This window comes from Abramis brama (genome assembly GCF_963993115.1).
Source record: "Abramis brama genome assembly, chromosome: 13".
In the NCBI taxonomy this organism is placed as follows: Eukaryota; Metazoa; Chordata; class Actinopteri; order Cypriniformes; family Leuciscidae; genus Abramis; species Abramis brama.
Window position 1 is genome coordinate 19302476 of NC_139975.1, and position 25086 is coordinate 19327561.

At 37.8% G+C, this 25086-nt stretch overlaps 1 protein-coding gene across 17 annotated transcripts in view; it reads left to right on the top strand.

The window, feature by feature from the left end:
• Positions 1-3908: 3908 nt before the first annotated feature.
• Positions 3909-25086, top strand: part of map7d3 (MAP7 domain containing 3) — a 29060-nt gene continuing 7882 nt past the window's right edge. For 4 of the 17 annotated variants that reach the window (XM_084133659.1, XM_084133669.1, XM_084133668.1 and 1 more), the window contains exons 1-11: positions 3909-4028; positions 13538-13639; positions 14157-14237; positions 14558-14721; positions 17062-17170; positions 17545-17640; positions 18242-18343; positions 18880-18975; positions 19556-19651; positions 21528-21653; positions 23936-24072. In XM_084133659.1, the coding sequence (XP_083989785.1) occupies positions 3983-4028; positions 13538-13639; positions 14157-14237; positions 14558-14721; positions 17062-17170; positions 17545-17640; positions 18242-18343; positions 18880-18975; positions 19556-19651; positions 21528-21653; positions 23936-24072 (1155 nt within the window). In that variant the 5' untranslated portion in view covers positions 3909-3982. The remainder of the gene's footprint in view (positions 4029-13537; positions 13640-14156; positions 14238-14557; positions 14722-17061; positions 17171-17544; positions 17641-18241; positions 18344-18879; positions 18976-19555; positions 19652-21527; positions 21654-23935; positions 24073-25086) is intronic. The other 13 variants (XM_084133671.1, XM_084133672.1, XM_084133660.1 and 10 more) reach the window with 10 other exon arrangements.

Here is a 25086-nt window from a genome sequence, read left to right on the forward strand (position 1 = left end):
ATGTGTCTGCCATTGTGATATACAGTCACTCTAAAAAATGCTGGGTTGTTTCAACCCATGTTTGGGTCAAATGTTGATGAAACCAACCATTGGTTAAACTTATTTTTTTTATTATTTAATTTATTTTTTAAACCCAATTTTGGTTTGTCTATATTTGATCCAAACATGGGTTGAAACAACCAAACCCAGCATTTTTTTTTAGCATTTCTTAGAGCAGGGTTCACCAATCTCGGTCCTGGAGGGCCGCTGTCCTGCAGAGTTTAGCTCCAACCCCAATTAAACACACCTGAACCAGATAATCAAGGTCTCACTAGGCATACTAGAAACTTTCAAACAGGTGTGTTGGAGCTGATGGAGCTAAACTCTGCAGGGACAGCGGCCCTCCAGGACCGAGATTGGTGAACCCTGTCTTAGAGTGTATGAAACCATATGGAACATATTTTATAGGCCAATCTTTTTTTTATTATTATTATTATCAAACAAAATGGTGATTATAATTTGTATATTTTACCTTTGTATTACTTACTAAACAGTTTAGATAGTATTTTATAACGTTCCTACTGATACCATTGGCACAAGCAGTGGCTGATTTTATGTGGGTAATTACATTCTGTGCTATAGAACATCCGGGTCATTATTCTGAAATACCACATGAGGGCGTTTCTCATGTCAAACAAATAAATTAGCCCTCATTTCTAATCCAGAGCAATTTGCAAAATAGGTTATTTTTTAGCAACTGCAAATGATTAATACAGTAGGCTATGTCAAAATATATATATAATATATAAATAATTATTATATCCTAATAGCCTATAATAATATCTAATATCTAAAAAAGAGGGGGGAAAGTCAAGTTTAAGGTTTGGTTAAATTGGCTTTTTCCTTCCTTATTTTATGAAAATTCAATTCAATTCAATTCAATTCAATTCAATTCCAGACACTGCAGAGTATAGGGACAACACTGTGAAACATTAAGAGGATTTTTTGAATACTGTTTCTGTACAAAATATATTTTAATATTTTCTTAAGTTCTGTAAATATGTTAATATGTATATATATATATATATATATATATATATATATATATATATATATATATATATATATTGAACTGGACATGTAAAAAATAAATTAAATCTAAACAAAAATGTAAGGGCATTCTCTGATTATTTTCAAAGTGGAAATGCTGTTATTTTTAAACAGTAATGGCAGGTAAAGTTGTGACGTGTTTATTCCATGTTTCAAGAATCAGTGAAGAGAAATGCAGAGCTATTTTGCAAAATTACAGAATTAGAAAGATAAGAAATCTAAATCTAATTTCTTTAGTTCCAATGATTCAAATTGTGTGATGTTCCCAAAAAGAAGGAATTACTATTGTGTTTTCAATGAAAGCATTAATCATCTTCTGGTTTTATGTCTGTATGAGCGATCATTTTAACAGAAGGGGAAAGGAAGGTTTCAGCCTCCACCTCACCATTTCCTCTAAATTTCTCATTCAGGGTATTACTGCAAGAAGCTTGAAAGAATTTACCACAAGACTGTGAAAAATTACAGAGTGTTCCCGTGTATGAGGTTTCACACATACTTTTAGGCCTACACCTCTTTCTTCCACATTTGAAACCAATATTATGACCAGGACAGTAACAAAGTACATTTACTTGAGTATCTGTATACTTTACTTAAGTATTATTTTGGAAACTTTTTTAACTTCACTACATTTGAAAGACAAATACTGTACTTTTTACTCCACTACATTTCTGTCAAGGTCCTTGAGTAGAAAATAACGTCATCAGGGGATGATTTTGGTTGGAAATGAAAGTCGGGTTGACGTCAGAACCGATTGCCGAATTGTTGTCATTGTTTTGGAGCACGCTAGCTTATAGATAACAGTAAGGCTAACATATTCCAACTAAAAGCCAAAAAACTTTTCATAGAGACTTTAAATAGGGCACTATTTGACGGAACAGCCATTTGGGTGTCCGAAACCATCGTGGACTTTATTGAGCATTTATTCAATGTTACAACAGGGTCTCTGACTTCACGCTTGTAGAAAGAAATTTTAAAAGCCTTGACAATAAGGTGTGACAGATATCTTTGATCAGTGCTTTAGATTATATTTTGCTATCATCAATGATCAATTAAAATAATAGTGGTCAAAGCACAAATATTGTGCAAGTAAATGTTCGTTGAATTGTGTTTCATAATGTAAAACTGACTTCGAAATGTTAAACATAAAGACATTAAAGCATATTATTCAACTGTATCAATTATTTCAGGTCACACAAGTTTTTAAAACCAGTGTTGTTTTGCTCTGCGCCGGTCACTGAATTAGTTATAGTAGATGTTGTTATAAGACCCTGAGATTCTGTTGTATCTCTCTTGTCTCTCAAAGGGATGTATGGGCTAGTGCTTCATATAGGCTGTTCTCCATTTCTGAACACATGACATTCCCTCACAGGCACACCCATTATCGGCTGCGTAAGTGTTAAATAACACAAGTGCTGGTGCATTATTTAATACGTGTAACCGATACAAAGCTCAGCCTTCTATAAAAAATGAATGAGAGGCATGCAAGCTATATGGCTAAAATGAAAGCCGAGGTGCTTGGAAAGGGAATATAGTGTTTTCTTAAAGGGAGGGGTTGACCACAGCTTTGCTGATCCTGCCAGTTTCTCATTCAACATACTGGCAAACTTATACAGTAGTGGGGAAAATATACAAAGCCTCTACACCAAACCCTTTGTTTAATGTGTTTGTTGATTTGAAATGCTTGAAACAAATATTCGTTAATTTCTCAAAATCTTTAATTAAACAATAATTTTACCTGAACACTGCTTATCTCAACAAATGTGGGATAGGTAATGTTTCAAAACTTGTAGGGCCTGAACAATTATATTAAACAAAAATATTAAAAACAGTTCATTAATCATAAGAACACAGTTAAATGTCATGCATAGGTTTTTAACATTTTGAAGTGGATCAAAACCTTTCATCAAAGGTATACATGAATTTTGAACAAACCCGTTCTTGTCTTAGGACAACTTTGATTAACTTTTTTCATCCACTTCAAATGTTGACTACTAGTGTCCCAAGCGATTAATAAAAAAGTGGCCTAATTTGCCTGCATATCACCCTAAATGCAAATTATTTACATTTTATAACAATATATCTACATAATAAAGGGGTGATGACAGTGGGTTTTTGGTAAGGATTTTTTTTTTATTACTTTTAATACCCACAATATAAACACTCAAAAATTATAATCATTTTGCAAACCCTGTAAAAAAAAAGTGGATGCCTTAAATTTTTAAGTACAATTAACTTGGATGTTTAAGTCATTACAACTTAAATTACATTAATCTGACTTAAAAAGTTAGTTGAATCTTGAAAAAAAATTGAGTTTTTTGGGGGAAGATTGCTTAACTTATTTTGACGAGTTAACGCAATGTAAAAAGATGTTGTCATAACCTCATCATATAATTTTTTTTTACACTTAAGGACTTCCTACCTAAAATATAATGACAGTTATATATTTTCATGCGTAATATTTTTTCAATTGTGTGAGAAGTGTGATATTACAAATCAAATAGTTGGCTTTTATATTGTCAAGTCAAAGCAACGCATTAACATATATATATGGAAAATTTTTAGTTTGCATTAAGATTTACTACTTTAGAACTTTTACTTACTATTAGAGTAATGTAACTTTGTCAGCCCTAAAATACATTTAAAATTATTTTTTTCTTTCACAAGTTTTCCACGGACTCCGTGGCTCCCTCTTGTGGTCACAGACAGACACCAGTTTGAAAATGACCGACTCCGAGTCCGACCACTCATGCTGCGTCTTGCAGTGTGTGCGGTCTAACGCTAGATGTCGCTGTCACCGTCTGGAGCGCTTGGCGGGTTGAGCAGAGCGTCCTCGCGCGCCTCTAATGTGTCAGCCGCCAAACAGCAGGAAAAAAAAAAAAAAACTTCGGCAAAAATGGCGGAGGGTGCAACGTCTCTCAAAGGGTTGCGGGCTCAAATGGGTACGAATTTTTGAATTTACAAGCTCTTTTGACAAGTTCTCGTTGCTTAAATCAGTTCTATGACATATATGTAGTACTGTGGCTTTGTTTGGAGGTTGTTTGGACGACTGAGGACTTAAATCCATTACTTTCATTGAGGCGGTTTTGAGAGGGGAGAGTTAGCGGGCTCAGATGGACGGATAACGGCCAGCTAACTGCTAAACTTACTCCAGCACCAGGCAACAAGTTTGTGTTTGTTCATTTGAGTATGTTCTTGTGGAGTTTAATGTTTAGATAGGATGCATTACGAAGTCCTACGCGTTTTGCGTCCTGTGTTCGCCGGGTCTGTTGGGAGGTTTGAGAAGTGATGTCTTGTTTGACAGGGATACATCATCACATCTTTGTATGGAGCTCTCATCTGTACGAACCTACCTAACCTTTGTGACAGATGTTTATTATTTTAATCTCAATGTAATTTTAGCATCACACAAAATAGTCTTTAAACAAGGTGCTTTTAAATGTGTATAAACCCCCTAAGTTGACTTCTATATGCGCTTCCTATCTCTGACTAACAGAAAGAGACACTGGAATTGATGTCGAAATAGTTGACGTATAAACTCCAGAATCAATTGGAGAACTGCATGTTTGATAACGTTGACTATTTTGTATTGAGTTGAGCTATATAAGTGAAACCATCAATGTGTAGTTTATTATTGCATGTGGAATTGAACATGCAGGCAGAACCAAACTAGTGTTAACTGACCGTTGAGTGTTTAAGTTAGCAGTATCTTTTGTCGCTTTATCTTATTATGTTGAGTGTGTGAGTTTCTGTCTTGCAGATGCTGTTGCCATCTTGGTCAGTAATTGCTAAACAGGATGTCACGTATGACTAATTACACTTGAAAATTGACCCTTAACTAGATCGTTTACCATATGATGGTTCAGGATTAATAAACTGTCATTTTCTCACTATCAACATCATTGCAGTTGCATTTAGCAGCAAACCCTCAAATTATATTTGCTAGTTTTACTAGTGCTTCTTGTAACATGTATGGGTTGCTTGTTTTGCATGCTCTTCTGCCTTGCTAATGAGGAATGATTTGCACTTTTGATGTATTGTTTGGCCTATGCCACTAATAGACTAGACGGTTTAGCTTTCACTGTAGCCTGTGGAGTTGTAAAAGTTCATAGGGCTTGTTGTGTAAGGTTACATAACAGTCCTGAAAGGCTTCTGCCTCTTTTGTATGTCATTTTAGCTTCTTTTACTTTTGTAGAGCTTGAATTCAATTCATTAAATTGTTAGAAGCGGGTCACAGTGTGGTTAGAAACCTCAAAGTGGGTTCACATCAAGATCTGCATCCTGCCAGTGTTAACCCTGGTCTGACTGCAAGCATAATGAAGGCGGAGTCCAGTGGTATAAAAATGCACATATTTGGTTTGTTTTTTTAATTATTTTTTGTTTTTAAAGCTATTATTGAAGAGCATGAAAAATAACATGGCCAGTTAGAGCCATGTGATCTTGAGCTGTTTTGATATCGTAATCCACCAGGGCTGGTTAATAAGTCAATATTAAATGGGTAGCACCTTTGTTTATCAAGCGTACTCTTCAATCTTGGCTGTCAGTGAGGACTGTAATTTTCATTGTTAAATAGTCAGTGCCTCTCCTCTCTGAGTTGTTATTTTGAAGTCAGTAGCTTTTAGTGAAACCATATGGAACACGTCTGTGAAGCAGAATGGCTTATATTATGTACTTTAGTCCTACAGGTGCTGTACATTGCCCTGCTGAGTTTTTTGTCTTTTCTAGTAGAGACATTTGTTTAAGTGCTGCAGCATTCAAATGTGCAACCCAGTCTCATTGGAACCCATCCTGCCTGTGGCAACACTTCCGCAAAATTATGTTTATGTTGCTGTTAGGTAAAATGTCCATTGAGTCTCCATAAATGTCATTCAGTTTTAACCAAAATAGATGAATGTTAAGGGTGCTCTGATTGATCGATATTGGCCGATAATAGCCTTAAATAATTTGATCGGTGATCTCTATATAGGCCGATCAGTGACAGTAGCTCTAATAAACTGCTGTCTTTGTCCTCAACGTTAATCTAACAACAAAAGACAGAGAAAATCACTCCCTGCTTTTGAATGGTTGAGCCCTGCTTTAGCAGCTCTAAATATTCACTGTGCTATTAAATTAAAAGTAAAATATGATAGAGCAATAATATGAACAGTGAAAGTAACAATAGTTCCTACAATACATTTTAACAGGCAAAATTAGGCCTGTTGGAAATATCAGTTTGCTAAGCCATCTAATTTGATTAATATTCTATTGGTTTTTCTGCCCAATATATAAAAAAATGCAATGAAAATACAGGTATCGGTACTCTGTATTGGCAAGTACTAAAAATAAAAGTATAAGTATCGGGCTCGTTCTGGAAAGAGTGGTATCGGTGCATTAGCCTGACTACGTCAGACTTCGTACTTCCGCTCAATTTCATTTCGCTTCTGTACTCAGTCTGAGACAGCGTCATAGCTTTCCGTTTTCCTCCGGCCTGAAAACAGCCGGCCAATCAACGAACAGAGGGCGGGCTGAGAGCCGTGACGTAGACGCTGATTGTACCGTGGATGCGTAGATTTACTTCACATAATCTGCAAAAGTCTTTCACAGCCATGTTCACTCCGGTATTTCGCTCGATGGTTTTGTTTTCGCATCATACATGTGTTAGTTCGGTGTGGAATACAGTGGAAGTTTGATGCGGCTGACACACGCCATAACCAAACGTTATGTGATTGGCTTACGGGTAACCAATGATTTTAAACTTCAGACAAGCGTTTTGAGGTCAAGTATTGTATGTATAAGTAAGATTTAGGAGTTTTGCAAAAATGTAGGAAGAGGCACGTGTTTCCAATGAGCCCATGTTGCACATTTGGGTGTACAGAACACTTGTTTAAAGATCCATATGTAATGATAACGTTATCATTAGCCTCCCGGAAGCAAGCATGACCTACTGCCCACGCGTTGTCATCGCTCTACCTCTTGAAATAGCCCAAGCTTACGTAGCCCAGTGTCCCCACTAATCCTGGACGAGAACTACATTGTGGATGGGGTTGGGTCAACTAATTAGTCAATAGGTCAACTAGTTCATCTTGATATTTTTAGCAGCAGTGCTTTTGCTTTAATTAGAGTGCTATGATTTAGCTGTGACAATTTGTTTTGAAAAACCTGCTTGTAAAAGTTGTATCTTTTAAATTCATCGCCTTTAAGCACCATTGCAACAGTCATATGTTCACATGGATATCTTTAGATCTGGGGCTCTTGACTCGGCACCTTGATGTCCACTTTCCTGCTGAGTTTAGCTCGAACCTTCATTAAACTCACCTGCCTGTAACTCTTTTATGCCCTTCCCTCACTAACTTACCTCTGTCTCATTCACTCAGATGTACGTCATTGCTTACGTTGCATGAGTGTCCACTTCTAGCAGAGCCCTTGCAATGGGTTTAAGTGGAATGCCCTAAGCCACTTGTAGGTAAATTAAGTGCACGGCTGCACGCACTGCGAGTTGCTGTTGTGACATCACAATTGTGTTGCACTGTGGTCTATGGACCAGCCTGAAGTGTACAAATGAGTAGACTCAATCCCTCAGTCAAAATCGAGGGGGTCGAGGGTCTGTCCAAATACCTACTTGACGAAGTTGAACACACTTCCAAATTGCGGCGAGGATTCCCCTGCTGGGAAGTGCTTAGGGAAGTTCGTTTCTCAATATGCCTTCTTAAAGGTATAGTTAACCCAAAAATATATTTTTTTCGTCATCACTTATTCACCTCAAGTTGTTCCAAACCTGTATGAGTTTTTCTTCTGTTGAACATACTTTTTTTTTTTTTTTTTTAAGAATGTTGGTAATCTAACAGTTGACTGTTTACATTAACTTCCATAGTAGGAAAAAAATACTATGGAAGTCAAGGGCTACCATCAACTGTCTGGTTACCAACAATTCTTTCAAATATCATCTTTTGTGTTTAACAGAAAAAGAAACTTGTTTGGAACAACATGAGAGTGAGTAAATGATGTTTTATGATGACGAGTTTTAGTGCTGTCAATAGTTTAAAATCAAATTAACTAATTAATTGCACATTTTTCTTTAATAAATCACGATTAATCACACCTAACATATTCTAACTAATTATATTGTTATAATTTCACATTGGATCTTCAAATTAATGTAGAAACAACATAAAGACAGTATATTTTATTGGTGACGCTCATTAGCACGCAAGACCATTCTCCACAAGAACACTAGTCCGGTCTTTGCGCTCTTGGAATTGAGAAACAGGCTATGTCTAAAGCCGAGTTCAGACTGCACGATTTTCAAAGTAGTCGGGTCACTGTTCTTTTCACACTGCGTGACTATCTGAGGTAACATTCAGTTGCTGGTGTGTTCACACTGCACGATGCATCGGCGATAGGAGGTTTCACACTGCATGACTTTCAGGAGGAAGAATCGCCAACAACTTCTGTCTGGTCCGCAAACTACGTTTCGCAACCAGACACACGCGAGAAGTGATAAGGAAATAGCGCAAAATCCCACGTGCGTAAGACCGCAGTTCTCGCGCAAGACTGAAATTGTTATTAAAAATGATAGCCTGCAAGAAGCTTGCGATCCAAATTGTCTGTGCACTGATTTGCAGCGAAAAGGAGAAAAAGAAAAACATATTATGTATGAGGAAATGGCTGGGAAGACGAGGGGAGCAAGGACTGTGTTCTGCAAAGAGAGTTGGGGGTAAATAAATAATTTTGCAATGTGCTGCTGTTGCTGCTGGTCAAGCAAATGTTTGTGCTTTGTTTCTGTTTGATATAATTGTAAATATATCTATTAAAATACTGATATTGTGGCCTATAACTCCTCCCCGAACTCCCTGCTGCTCTGTATCTTGCTCTCTTATTGGCTGTCGGTCATCGCCGATGTAGTTTTCAGTCAGAACACTTTCACACAGCAGGATTTTGAATCACCGACAGGTCCAGATATTTAGCATGCCAAATATCTCACGGGCGTCGGCGACTCGTCGGTGATTCTCTCAGATCGCATCTTTGCTCATTCACACTGCGTGATTGTCACTCGCGTGAACGAGCACCGATTTGCCTGTGATTTCGGGCATTTGTCGGCGATTTCTCAAAACCTGTCGGCGAGCCAAAATCGGGGCTAAAATCATGCAGTCTGAACTCGGCATAAGGGGTCGTTTACACGACACCATTTTCAACCAAAAAACTTTTTTATGCGTTTTGGCCATTCATTTGCACAACAACAGTATTTTGGGGGCCTGAAATACAAACTTTTGAAAACGGGATTCAAAGTGCAATTTTTTGAAAACGATACCGTTATCGTCTCTGTGTAAACTGCAAAACTCAGAATTTGTGAAACCAGTGACGTCATGCATATTATGTGATCATTCTGTAGCCGCATAGTTTTTCTTTACAAAGTGACATTGCCAACTACTGGCCTGGCATGCATAATACAGAGTTTTTGATAGTTTTTCGCGGATCCATATGGACGGGGATCGTTTTGACAACATTGTTGTCAATACGTGAAAGACGCAAAAAAAGTGGAGTTAAATGCATCCTACTAGGCCTGAAGACTGTGATTAGCTTGTTCACAGATGTGTTTGATTGTTCAATAGGTTTGGAGCTAAACTCTGCTGGAAAGTGGACCTTGAGGGCCAGAGTTAAGAACCCCCTTTATATATTAAAGCCACTTTAAACATTCCGCTTTTTAAACATTCCGCCATGAGCTTTGTGCTTTAAAAAAAAAATATAGGCCTATGTTTTACGACCCCTGCATTTTGTTTAATTTGTTATGCTTCATTGTTCTGTTTTTCACCAGAATGCCAGAACGTGTTAAATATGTCAGGTCAGGTGAACCTGAAACCAACCTATAACAAACAACTTGTTTAACTAGTCTTTCAGGCAACTCGCCAACTAGTTAATTTTGATATGTATTTTTGCACAATGCTGGTATGTGTTTGTTTAAATATGTGTATGTAAAGTCGCAAGTTACTGTGCCCTCTGTTCAGGCCTGAATAATTGAAAATTGCAGGCACGTTCCTCCCCAGGCATCTGCCCTAGAGCACTTCCTGTTGTCCCAATAACAAGCTGCTACTGCAGCAAAAAGGAAAAAGAGTGAGGCAAACAGCGAGCGGTAACAGGACCCCACTGACCCACTGAGCGCTGACTCTCCCTGACTGCTGGATCTCCTTGGATGTGCATGGCAGCACATAGAGAGCATAGTGTTGCTATTTGTATAACCGTTCTTTGTGTTCTGTCAGACTGAGTGAAGGAAGGTTTGTTGTACAGCCCATCTAGTCATCTGACTGTTTAAACGGGGCAGCTGTTGTCAGAAGGGATGATGCAACCCATGTCTGTTTTTAGTTTGTTTTCGCTCAAAATATAATTTAAAGCTCAATGATCAGCAATCACAGTTGTTTAAATATTGAGAACAAATCCGATTTGCTTTTGATTGTGTCTGTGGCAGCGATAAGGCAATAGTGCAGGATCTGATCGTTGATGTGACAACTGTTTTGACACTAGATAATTATCTTAATCACATCAATGCATTGTGGTTCATTCTGGTACAGATTAAGACCAAATGCTTGTTGTATTTGCATGCTTAAATAACACACTTTACTTATGTATAGTATTTGAGACTGTCTGCTCAAAAAAATCCTTTTTGGCCATGCTGTGTGTTTTCAGGATATGCAAACAAATTTAAACATGTGCTCAGCCACCAAAGCAACTGTTTGCTACGTGCTCAATGATACCTGTCTAATTTCCTCTGTAAGGTAAAAATAAAGTCTTAGCAGCAGCTGTTAGCAATCCACATATGTACGTTTGTCTAATGTTTTTAAACATTAGCCTATTGTTTAGTGGCCCATAAAGAACATGCAGACTAATTGGAGTTGCTCTAAGGAACAGTTTGAGGTCAGCTTGGGCTTGCCTTCATTGTCTTTACATCATGAATGTATGTGCAAGACCTAGATAATGTTCTCCATTGTGTTTGTCCATTGTTGGGCCGGTGTTCATTTGCATGCCGCGTGTCGCAAAGCCCACAGTGTGAGGTTCAGACTATGACTCAGATGGCGTTTGCATATTCAATGAGTCTGACGGACTATGGCCTGAGTGCTCTACAGATACATTCCTCCTCCTTGTAGGTCGTCCTGAGCTTCAGATGAGACATTAAGACAGTGAAAAGAGCAGAGCAGCTTGCTTAAAATGTAAGCATGTACTTTAATAAAGCATTTAGTGCAGGTGTCTCTGTCTCATGGTACTTTCACTTCAGCGGGAATTACCCAGCCTGCTGTTATTTTGGATGGCACAATATGCAGTATTAAAGCTCAATCTATTTCAATCTAGGGATGTGCAAAACTGCACTTTTTCATATTGGTTTGTTGGTTGGCTGTCTGAACAACTAGCCAATTGTGTCATAATAGTAATAATTGAAAAAACAATTTTCAATAGATTTTTATTATAATATTGATGAAGATGATTTTTATTATAATATTGTTAACACGTTTATCCAAAATATTAAAGCTAAAGTAAACAGTAAAAAAAGAACTAGTCAATCTTACTAATCCATCTACCAGAGTTCATGATATTTGTAAAATAACAATCATCATTAAATATAACAATATAAAAAAATTTTATTAAATGTAACAGAATTTTGCGTGTCAGTTATTGGACAAAAGCAATATGAGTTGATCGCTACACGAATCATTTTCTTTTATTGCCTGTGCAAATGTAGCTAATTGATTCTCATATTGTTGTGTTGTTGCAATACGGCCCAGAGATGCAGGTTTTGTCATGCATCTGATGATTGCACCGTCTGTTCCCAACTTAGCACGAGTGTCACTCGGCAACAGTTGCTATGCGATTCATGCAAAGGAGGAGGCAGGCACTTACATTTAGGGCAGTGGTGGTAAAGGCATTTATTTACAATATTAGTGTCATTTTTATTATTATTATTATTATTAATGTTATTTTGCTATATAAATAAGCTTGGTGGGCTATTATCATAACCCAGGGCTCGACAGAGTGAGCGTTTCACTCATATTTGTGACTAAAAATAGATAAAACTAGAGATCGACCGATATTGATTTTTTATAACCGATACCGAATACAATTATTTGTATGTTTATGTGCTAGATAACCAATATATAGAACCAATATTTATTTGTTTTATTTCTGTTTTTGACAATTATAACAACAGCACTGAACTGAACAAATTGTTTTATTTAGCCTAACACTTTTTAAATATTGTAATTTCTGTAATATCACTCCCTACTTGCATACAAAACAAAACTCGCTTCTACATTAATAAATAGTCAGAGAGAGTGCAAAAAAACTAAAAATTAACGAATATAGCATGTAAAAATGACAGGGAGTTTATCAACTCCCCATAAATATAATTATTATAATAATTCTATAATTATTCAGATACTTTTAAGTTAGTCAGAATCTGTCAGAGTCAGAAAAGTAAAAAAAAAGAAGCTTGGTCAACTGCTTTTTATGCACAGCGGACATCATGATCAACAACAAATCAAAACACATTCCTAATAATAAGCATAAACCGGTGAGCTTAAGCAGAATTTAGAACTAAAGAGATGGCTCATTCTCAGCCAGTGAAATGTGTGCAATGGTGCCCTTACAGTCTTATCAGCAGCATCTTGATTTTCATCATACAGACATCACATGCTCCTTCACTGCCAGCTTAACAAACACCCTCTTTTTCTCTCTCTCTCTCTGATCATTTATCCATATCCTCGTTATCCTATCCTCCCCTTATCTTATCATATCCTCCCTCCTCTCCTGCCTGCTGCAAGACTGCTGAAGAGCATTTAAAAGGTGTTTTGTGTTTAGCGGAGATATTAGTATTTTCTGTTACTTTGACTCAAAACACTGTATACCTGAATGTATAATATGCCTGATTGTACAATAACATCTCAAGCCATCTGATGGAATTTAAAATCATTTTCACAGAATCAAAAATTCCTTTGGCAAGTTTATTTAAAATGAAACCACATTGCCATAGACTTTGGGCTGAGGGAGCCATCTTCACATACTTGTAATGAAAAGCTCTTATCAACAAAAGAGAACCTTTAAGGGCTCCCTAAGTTCGATGGCTCATGATTTGATAAAGAAGAAATTCAGACAGCTATATTATTATTGTAATTTTACAGTTGTATTGAAAACATGAAATTATTGTAATATTTTTCGGAAATATTCTATTTTATTATTTTACGGTTAAGTATTACAATAGTAATATTCCTTATTATTATATAGCCATATTGTTATATAACCATATATAAAATTTTGGGCAAATTGTGCAGCTCCACAAACAAGCACAGCAAACCTGGATTCTTTTTTAAATTACATTTCATACCACAATCCCAATTTTTATCAAATGTTTTTGTTTTGTTTTCCCAAATCGTGCAGCCCTAGTAGTGCTGCCTAGTAGATTTAAAATGCATTTGTCTCATTGCATTTCCAGCTGCAGCTGCGCAGGCACAGGCAGAGGAACGGCGCAGCCAGGCAGGGAACAGCCCAACACCAGCAGCTCCAGCCATCACAACGAAGAGCCAGACCAAGCCAGGTAACAAACATGATCTCTGTCTGTCAGACACTGAAAGTCTTAGTATTTACTTAGTAAAATAAAGTATTTTTATTCACTTGAATTTATAGCGTATAGCATATTATTTTTCGGTCTTCCTTGCATACACAAGTTTTGTAGCAAAAAAGACATTTTGGGGAAAAAACACAATAGGTTTCCACTGAAACAATCTTTATTCATGTAAGAGCTTTTGTTTTGTTTTTTCGCTCTCTTGCTTTGTGACTTCAATGTGTTGTCACATGACTCTACACTTATTAAGGCCATTACACTACTGTAGCATGTCCTCACACACGCCCATGTCTCTGTGTCAATACTATATCAGGTGTGGTGAGCTCATAGCTGAATCTGTAACCTGAGCCTCATGTCAGACCATGCCATTGGATTATCTGCGCATCGGATACTAGTGCAATCTGCCAAGAGCTTTTCATGGCCCAGGAAGTGTTCAGATTTCACTTGATACACTAGTTGTGTGACGTTGTGTTCTGTTATGTTTTTTCAGTCATTGACGGGGCAGCTCTGCGGATAGATGACAAACTTCGAGTGGCCAAAGAGAGGAGAGAAGAGCAGGAAAAGCAACATGGTGACAAAGCAAAATATTTCACACAACAGGTGTTGGCAACCTTAGACGTGCATGCCACACATAACACAAAGACCATATGAAACACTGTGTTTACAAACAGTGAGGTGGTCATTTGCATAATTTATTCATGATTAGGTGGAAGCATCCAAAGAAAAACACAGTATGTGCTACATTTATTTTGCATGGTGATGCACAGTGATTAAAAATAAAACAAGGCCCTCCATGTCAACAAGATTGCCAAACCCTGCACATAGTTAGACATAATTAACTCTCTTACATTTTAACAAATCACGTTAACACACCCTGTTTGGCCCGTTCAGCGGCCCGTGAGACTCAGCTCCTGGAGCGAGAACGCAAGACCCGGCTGCAGGTGGAGCGTCAGATGGAGGAGAGACAAAAGAAGCTTGAAGAGCAGCGCAGGAAGGAGGAACAAAGGAGAGCTGCAGTGGAGGAGAAAAGAAAACAGAAATTAGAGGAAGAAAAGGTAAACTGTCTGTTTGTTACCTATGTTTTGTGTTTTTTGAAAGAATTGAATAATTTTATTCAGTAGGGGTGGGCGATATACCGGTAGACACGATAAACTGGTAGACATTTGTCAACCAGTGGAGATTTTGGACTATCGTCTCTCGCAGTAAGCATTGCAGTTTAAAAACAAATGATTTTAAACCATAGAAGCTAAATAAGTAAGGAAAGAGAACTCATTTTGGTAAATGTGCACGCTGTCTGAGAGAGTGTTTCTGAGCACTGTCTAAGAGACGCGCGCGCATGAAACTGCTGCTCATAAAGCGTGTGAGTACTGAACTGAGATCTTTTGGCCGCAATATTGGTTTTGAACGGTCAAATACACACACACACACTTATGTGTCAAAATGCCCGTATTTGTGAGTATCTTTATAAAAACAGTCATTTATGTCATAAGTAAACTTAAACTGTTAAATGATCACAATATTTTTTTTTCCATATCAGTCAGTATGATTATTTATTTACCAGAGTAAGCTACCTTTTAATTTAGGGCCCCTTGAAATACATTTTATTTTTCCCTAAATTCTGTGTTTTCCATTCTGTTTTTTCTGGATTCCATAAAGTTTTATGATTTAATCGTCAAAAATGGTGTGTAGTTTAATTAATAAAACTTTAACAATATAATCAATCTTTTAAAATGTAATCAAATGAAAATATAACAATTCATTTACAACAAAACATTGCATTTTTATTTTTTATCAAATAAGATGCTGCACAACAGAACTGTACATTAAAACATGGGTGAAAAATATCTTGGTTGTATGATATTTAAAAAATAATTATATTACTATCAATAGTTAAATAATTACATATTAGTATACAATAGTAATATATTTCATAATTTCTTCTAGTTAAACCAGATTTATATTTTGACGTTTTGTTGTGAAAATCTTTCAGTTTCAGTGTGTATTTGACAGTAGTTTTTCTCAAATGAAAAAAGCTTGTGAATTCACTCTTAGAAGCAGCTCTGGACATGAAGTTCATGTGTTCATGCCTTCATATATTGGGACTCAGATACTGAAAACACAGTGAGCGCCACGCTTATTCGAGTTTGTGTAGAAGACGAAACTGTTGCACTCATTCACAAAGTGACACGGAGAACATGCAGACTTATTAGCCACATGCACTGACTGGCTGATGTCGCATTGTGTGATAGGCTGTTTGATTAATCCATGTCCTTTTTTAATTAATAATCCTCATCGCCAGAAGGTGCGACACTAATTTTTGCATTTGTGTTCTGATGTCACATGGCGATGGCACAACCGAACCCCACAGCAATGCAACTTGTTAAATTATTGGCTGTTGTTTACTTGTAGTGCTACGAGTGACAAGGCGTATGATAGGCCATTTATGATCCAGGGATGCGTATGCTTGAGGGTTGTTCATGCATCCAAACTTGCTATGTGGTTTCATGTCTATTTACATTTTAATGCATTTTAAGGGATAGTCAGAATATTCTGTCATCATTTACTCACCCTCATGTCGTTCCAAACACGTAAGACCTTCTAAGTTTATTTATATAGCACATTTCCTACGCAATGGTAATGCAAAGTGTTTTACATAGAAAATGAATTAAAATAATCACAACAGATGCATAAGAAATCATAAGAAGTTTAAATAACTAAAGAATTCTGAAGGATCATGTGACTCTGAAAACTGGAGTAATGATGCTGAAAATCAGCTTTGCCATCACAGAAATAAATTTAATTTTAAAATATATGCAAATAGAAATTTATTTTAAATTGTAACAATATACCACAATATTACTATTTTACTGTATTTTATCAATTGAATGCTGCCTTAGTGAGCATAAGAGACATTAAATATGTTTTTTCCAAAAACATGGAAAATCCAAACTTTTGAATGGTAGTATACATGAGTATACTACTGCAATATAAAACTGTCAAAGAGGCTTTTCCTAAAGGCTGTATAATCCTATACACAGAGTGTAATATTTTAAAGCCATGCTAAATGCCAAGTCTGAACCCAAACCAGCCTAATTATACAGGACACCCTTAAGATTGGCTATGTCAATGATTTTAATGCCCTGCTTTATTTGTGGGCATGATGGCATCATTAATAATCTTAAATGGATGAAATGAAGCAGGTGATTTTGTTAGTCTTACAGTCACACAGCAGGAGCCGTGTGCACCACTATTCAGTACCTGACATGCAAAAGAGCATGGAAACATGGACTTTGTTTTAGCATTGACACCCACACCTTTGCCATGGTCTACTGCTGCACAGCTCAGAGGACGTATCATGGCTACATTTGTCTAACAAAGTATGTGTGTGTGTGTAGGAACACTATGAGGCTGTGATGAGACGTACCCTGGAGCGCAGCCAGCGAGTTGAACAGAGACAGAAGAGATGGTCCTGGGGTGGACTTTCAGACTCTGACAACAAAAATGGTACGAGTGCTTTTCCTAAATGCCAAAACACTGATTGTCCCACAGTCTGCCCAAGTGGGTTCTGACTTATAAATCTATGAAAAATCATCTTTTGATAATCTTTATTGCTCTGAATTGATATCAAAGGTAAAGTGTGGAATTTTTTGCCAAATTCAAATTTGCAAAAATAATGCCTCAAACGCACATGTCATTGGTCAAATTACACACTTCACCTTTTACAAGTCATGTTTGTTTTTTGATCTGTGATTTTGCACAACACTACTTGGGGATGGAAATCTCATGTTGTCAGCTGCGTTTTTCCACTTCTCTCATTCCCTTCATGGAGAGAGAGTCCGTTTCCAATAGCGACCTGTCTGTCCCTGCCCCTCCCACAGGACAGAGTGACAGTGGCTCCAGCTCCTCCCAGATTGCTATAGTAATCTCCCCTGCTTCTCCAGCCTCCAAGCCACCCAGGAATCAGACGTCACAAGGTGGTTTATACTGTTTGCCTGCCCATGGCGTGACTTGACGCAAAAAAACTTGCCCACTCATCCTCTTTGCTCATACGTGCACTAATCTGACTGGGGCTGTACTTGCTGTTTTTTCATTCACTCACTCAGTTTTTTATAATAAAATATTTTCTTCACTTGCCAGGGATTGTAACAAAGAGTGTTCTCTCCAAAGCACCTACCTGGGTTCCAGGGATGCATGTCGCTTCAAGTTTTATCTGATTTTCCCCCTTTTTATCCAGATGTAATGACTGTTTGAATGTTTACTAACATTGTGTTATGCTTGCCTTTTAAGGTTCGCTGCAGTTAGAAATTTTGCACAATACTTACAATTTATCCCATTATTAATTATATATATGTATGTGCATGTTACAGACATGTAAGGCACTATGTGACTTCAGGTTTAGCTGTTCTTAAATTAGCATACCCTAATTTTGTCTGTCCAGATTGTTACCCCATCCTTAAAATGTAGATGAACCAGCTTGTATTAGAGTAATTAACAACAGCTTATCACGTGCAAACCCCTGTAACTCTAATTCCACTCCCTGTCTGTCTCTGTGTGCGTAATTACCCTCCCCTGTAGATAAGCGCTCTTCCTCTACTACAAACCTGAAACAGACTGACTCAGTCATCAACAAGCGTCTCTCCTCATCCTCTGCCACCCTCATTAATTCTCCTGATAAAAGTAAGTGTCTTCCCTGCCCTCTCCTGCCTTTTCCTTATCCTTTTAATAAATGAGCATGAGTACAAACTCGTTAATGCTGGTCATGTGTACTAAGCAGATTTAATGACAAGTCATGTCTCACACAGGTGCCTCTCCCTGTGGTTCACTTGATGATTTTAATTTTATAATGTTATTTAAATGCAAATACAGCATTGTGTTGTTTGAATGGGCCATAAGTGTCTGCCATCTCGGCAGCTTATGATTCTTGCAGACATGCTGTTTCTCCCCACAGTTTCCTTTTCCTCTAACAGGAGCAGCCAGCCATGACTCAGGTGGTTTCACAACAGACACTGTTTTTGTTGGAGTCACCTCTTCATTTCCTTCTGTGCTGGCACATTTTAGTGTGGTGCCAAAAAAGTTTAAGGTTTTAGATCACTTTTGTGTTGATTTTAGATTTGTGTGTATGTGTGTGTTTTATCTTTGAAGTCTGTCTTCAGTCCCTCCTGAGTGAAACCCATGTTCTCAATTCTGGAGCTGAGCTCTCTTTTGTCCCTCAGGTGCGAAGCGGAGAAGTTCATCTTTGAACCGGTTGCCTAGCAATGGTCCTCAGGCCTGTAAAGAAGCTCATAAACAGCCTCAGGTGGAAAAGACAGGTGCCAAACTACCAGTGCTCTTTTAAAGGATTAGACAGAAATTTAAATTGACTTTATTTACTCACCCTCATGTCGTGCTCAACCATAATTATTTTCTTCTGTGAAATACAAAAGAAAGAATTTCCCAGTTTTTTTGGAGCTTTCAAGCTTCAAGAAAGGAACATTAGCATCATGAAAGTATCAGTAATTTCTTTTAATTTCTTCTTTTGTTTTCCAAAGAAAGAAAGTCATATGGGTTTGAAGCGATGATTAATATGATGATAATATGATGGGTGAACTATCTCTTTAACATATTTCTGCACACAGCCCAGAGAACAATGAACAGTCTCAGGATCTCCTACATAATTTCTTTAATGAAATAAAGGGTGTTCGCCTTTATTTGCTTACTTTAGAGTCACTATTCTATAAATCCACTGAAACCTACTGTAAATAGAACCACAATTATAAAGCAGATTCTAGCTGCATTGTCCTCATCAAATACGCATTTCCTCATTCACCGCAAATGACACTTGAAAGCTGAGACAGAAGAGGCCCTGCTTCCTGATTGATTCTAACGCTTCCCTGTCCACTCTGTCTGTAGGCCCAATCCCGAAGAAGCGAAGCTCCTCCCTCTCTCGAGTGGGGGCTAAAACGCAGCCCGCCACCAAACCAGAGATATCCACAGCAGATGAATCAGGTGCTTAAGTCCCAACTGGGACATTTCACGTGTGCCTGTTCGCCGTTTACTAATAAATGAGCGCAAACCTTTTTCGCTTCTATGGTCCATGTTGCTCTTGTTTTAAGGATTGATTTGTGGTTATAAACGTGCTGCGTCACTCTCCCTACGTTTTTTGCTTGATTCGCCCTTCTACTCGTGCATCAAATCATCATGCATCCAGAAACATAATCCGCAAATGTTGATGCTCTTTTGTCCATAAATCGGTTTGTGCTTACTGCTGCCTTGAGCTTAACCTTTCCTTGTTGCTTCGTTCTTTCAGGGAGTTCTCGCTAACTGACCTACTCACCAGGAATGAGCTCTTTGTGTATGTTAATACAATGTGTTTTTGTTCATGTGAACATTGTGGTGTTTTTCTTCCCATATGACATTAACCAATGAGTTTGGCCCCTGGTGCCATGTCTGTTTTCAGTGTGTGTGAGTGTGTCTGTTGCAGAGTGTTTACTGGTTTTACAGAAAGGCTTTTTCTTGTGCTTTGATTATTTCTAGATATCATGTTTGCAGGACTCCTGGTTATATAGTCACTCTTGAAAACTAAATGACCTACTGAATTGTGTTGTGATGGACCATTTTAGAGTTTGCCCATCAGTGCATACTTGTTTAGGTAGACGCCAGCTTTCTCTATTCTGAGAGCACTTCCTCATTTCTGAGCTCACTTAGCCACATCATCAAAAGCTTCACAGCCTCAACTTCTCTCCATAACTTAGAATGAATCAATACAGTGCCGTGGGGAAAAGGAAATTAATGGATCATTTAAAAGAGACATAAGCCCCCGGTTTCACAAACAAGGCTTAAGCTAGTCCCAGACTAAAACACATGTTTGAGCTGTTTTAACTGAAAGCAACTTGCTCTGACATATCTAAAAAAAGTCAGGCCCATTGTTTTGTCTCAAGATGCACACCTGTAATGTTATTTTTTTTCTAGGGCATGTTTATAAAATCTACTTAAATGTCCTAATTGGAGTAAGGCCTAATCCTGGCTTAATTTAAACCCTGTCTATGAAACCAGGCCTAAGTTTTTAGAATCAGAATGAGCTTTTTGCCCGGTATGTTTATACACACAAGGAATTTGGGAAGCTTCTACAGCACATACAGAATGACAGTGACAAGACATATATAGAATATATAAAACTACACAATATACAAAATAGATTATCTGTTACAGTCTGTAACAAACATACTGTACATTAACATATTGTCTATTTTGTATATTACTCCTTCATATTTCTGTTTTTCCCAACTGAATTTGTAACTCGGGTTACAAACATATTTCATGACAGCAAGAGCTTTTTGAGCCTTTTAGCATGTTCTGCCACAGTTTTGCATTGTACAAACTGTATCAGATTAGTTAAATATTTGTTTTCCCTACATTCTGTAAAACTGCAGTTGAGACCAGACTGAAATCAAATGCTGACCTTTTCTTAATACTAAATTTGATGTATACCTCAAATTTAAAAATCCTGACTGCAAGCATTTGACTCATCTGATAGATCTCAAAAAGCTCTTCAAGTTTCTCTTTAGTCCTGGCTTTGTTTCCCTTTTATGTTTTCACCTCCACTTCCACAGCCCTGGTCCTGCTCCCAATCACCTCTCCCATATCCCACTAATATTCTTTTTGTCTCTCCAGCATTGAGTCTCACCTTGATTGCATCAGCCGTCCACTGTTTACGTTTGAACCACAATCACTTTTCTCTTTGGTTTTTGTGTTAATTCTTGCATTTTAAATCACATTGGTGTCATTCCTCTCTCCTTCCTTCTTTGTTTATTCCTCAACCTCTTTTTTCTTTTCCCTTTTGTCTGCTCTGTTTTCCGTGTCTGTTTGGGCACACCGTGTATAGCTCGCCGCTCGTTGGCCGCCCCCGTGGACAGCGGTGTCCTCAGTCGGCTGCTCACACCCACCCAGGCCTCGCTAGCTAGAAGCAAGAGTGCTGTGGCCCTGTCTGCCGAAGGAGGCGATGCCCAAGGTAACACTAGAGAGAAAGGGAGACCCAGCTCGTACCAGAACCCTCCACTTGTGTGTAGATATAAGACGCTCTGCAGGGGTGCTTGGTTGGCTTGTTATATTGGGCATGCTGCAGTTTTTTAATGTGGCTTGAATCACATGCATCAAGTTTTACACACACATAAACAAATTTGGCAATGTTAAATTTAGAGGCTTAGCAGTCTTTTCCAGAGATGCACAGAAATGTTTTATCATTGCACTTTTTTACCAAAATGCCATTTAATTGTTTTATGTCCGTCGAAAGGATAAATGTAGTGTAACATGTAACAGAAACTGTTATGTTAACCAAAGCAGTGTGCACGTGAATTGAATGTAGATACCATCTGATGATATTATCGGAAATAAGATAGCATTTAAAGTTGACGAGGCACGTGCACCTTCTTTGCGTGATTCACAGAGAAATCCAGACAGATAAGCATGACTGCACAGCAATGCCAGCGTCAATGTAATGCCATAATGTATACAGATGTACAAAATACTCTATTATAATCTATTATTAGTTCAAGCATTCGATGTCTGAAGTCAGTCGAAAGTTTTCATTTCGGTGCATCACTAGTCTTTACCCTTGTCTCAATCTCTAAAAGACACATACATACACGCGTCGACATTTGCAAGGTGTTCCAGGGCTATTGCTGAGGGATCTTTTGTAAGCTGATTAGCCGAGCGGTTCTGTGTGTGAGAGGGAATGAGTGGAGTGAATCTGCGCCCTGCTGTTGCTACTTCAATCCCCAGCTGATCCACACACGGTCCCTGCAGACCAGCAGCATCACCCTAAACATCATCTTTAGTTTCCAACGCTACCAAACTCACTTTAAATTCCCAGCAACCTGTAAAGGCTGAAGTTCATATGTGTAACTTGTTTGACAGGGTTTGATGTTGACAAGATGCTATCAGCATTGCTGAGTCTGATAGTATCTGAATTGCATTATTGGTTTCTTAATATAGACCAAGAGATGATTATGAATCCGCAGCTTATGGATCAGTTAACTTTATAGGCTTTCCATGATGCTAACAGTCAGAGTTAATTACAATGGGTGGAGATTATCCCAGAAATCTCACTGTCACAGCAGACCCAGGTCAGCCCTTACTGCTCACCTCACTTCACCTCACCTCGGCTTCACCAACAGATACTTGGCATCCCATGATCAGTTACCATCTCTATAGAGCACAACAAGGGCCAACCGCATTTTCATGTCTTTGATTTCAAACGTATTTTTCCCATTTGTTTTCTTTCTAGGGATTTTTTTTATTTATTCTAAGCCATTAACTAAATCAACCAGCTTAAAGATGAAGCACAACATTACAAACTTGGATTTGAAGGAAAAAAGTATTTGAAAACTGAAAAAACAAAGGTACAAGCAATCATGTGCCAGAATGATGGTTTAATATGAAACCATTTACTTATCAGTAATTTAGAACTATAATGCTTTGGTGTATTTAGTACAATTTACATTTCCATAGTAACAGTGACTTCTCTGGTTGTCTGTTTAGGATTCACGAGTTTTCGTTGAGAATTTAGCTATTAAACTTTTTTTAAATATTCAAAATCACTCTGACTTCTTTTCTGCAGAAACATGCTATTGCTTGGCAACCTCAAAGCTCATCATAGGTCTGTGTTGAGAGATATGTTATTGACAATTTCTCTATGGAGAAATGAATGGGATTTTTACTTTGGGAACCGACTGTGGGATGTGCTCCTAGGACTGTCACTAGGGGGGTGAATTTCAACAGTTGTATGTGAATGTTGTAGATGGTGAAAAGGCATTTTAACATTAGATTTGGAATTATGTGGATGTTATGCTGTGTGATGTCCTATATGGGGCTATAAGGGGAGAATGATTGAGTGAATGTTATTCAATTTACGATATTGTTGAGCTGACTAAAACTGCAGCCTAAAGTGCTTGCTTGGTGTAGACGGAGGTGTGCTTTAGCGTATTGGTGACCAGTGTGTTGTCTGTCCAAGATGCTGTCTGTCCCCTGCCATGTTTCTCTCTGTCTCACACCCACCAATCCACCAGTCTTCCTGAGGCCATCAGTGCTTATCAGTTCCCCATCAACCAGTATGACTGATCTAACATACACCAATATTTTGTGCTTTTATCATCCCTCTCCCCTTCTCTCTCTCTTTATATCTCGCTCTTTCTGTCCCTACCTCTACCTTTGCTTTGCTCACCCACTCGGCTGCTTGTGACGTCCCTTCCCTCCTGTCCTTGGCTGTGCACCACTGACTGTGTCCTTTACCAGAGTTTCACCTGTGTCCTCGTTCAGCATCTGCCAGCCCCATGCAGCCCCTGGCCCACGGAGCCCTACGCAGTCGCAGCAGCGACCGAAAGAAAGTGTCTACTTCTGTGTCTGCGGATGCCATCTCCAGTATGACACAGGTGAGCAGATGATTCAAACTTCTACATTGAAATGGATTAAATTGTTCTTTTTCTTTCTTTTTTTTTAATCTCAGATGGAAATGTGTTTGTAGAGTTAGTCCTACCAACTCTACAAATAGTAAGAAATAGTTACATTTTCATTTGAAAGAAGTCTCTTATGCTCACCAAGGCTGCATTTATTTAATAAAAAAATTACAGTAAAAACTGATACTGTGAAATATTATTACAATTTAAAATAAAAGATCCGTTTTCTGTGCGAGTATATATTAAAATGTAATTTTGCGTTTTACTTTGTAAATGTCTTGCTGACACTTTTGATCAATTTAATGCATCCTCACTGAATAATAGGATTTATTTATTTTAAAAAATATATATATAATCTTACTGACCCCAAACTTTTGAACGGTAGTGTACTTTGCAATGAAAATTTTTATTAAATTAGAAAAATACTAAATTGATGCATTGTGTATCAGATATTTAGACCACACAAAAACAAAGAAAAACTTATAGAAGAGCTGCATGGTGTATGTATATAATTTGATCTCAAGAGTTTCCTCAATCTCATTACCAGGATAAGCTTAACGGAACTACAGTACCTGCGTTATCTGTGTCTTCGTTAGTTGTATTGGCCTAAAACAATATGCACTCATTCAGACATTTATATATCCGTATATTATGGTTTGCTTTGCAAAACAGCTCGGATTTATCCCTGACGTTAATCAGTGAGCTGTTCATTCTGAATAACACTTATCTGATCCCGGCTTAAGACCGCTCCAGCAGCAGTGTGTACTGGAGAGATAGGGAACTGGGTTACATCAGTTACTTTCTGACTAAGTGCCAAGCCCTCCTCACATAGTAAAACATCCAAGGTACATATTTTTTTGACATGACGTGAAGGCCAACTATGGTAACCCATACTCTGAATTTGTCCTCTGCATTTAACCCATTTAAGTTAGTGCACACACATATTAGGTGCAGTGAGTAGTGAACACACATACACACTGCAAACCGTAT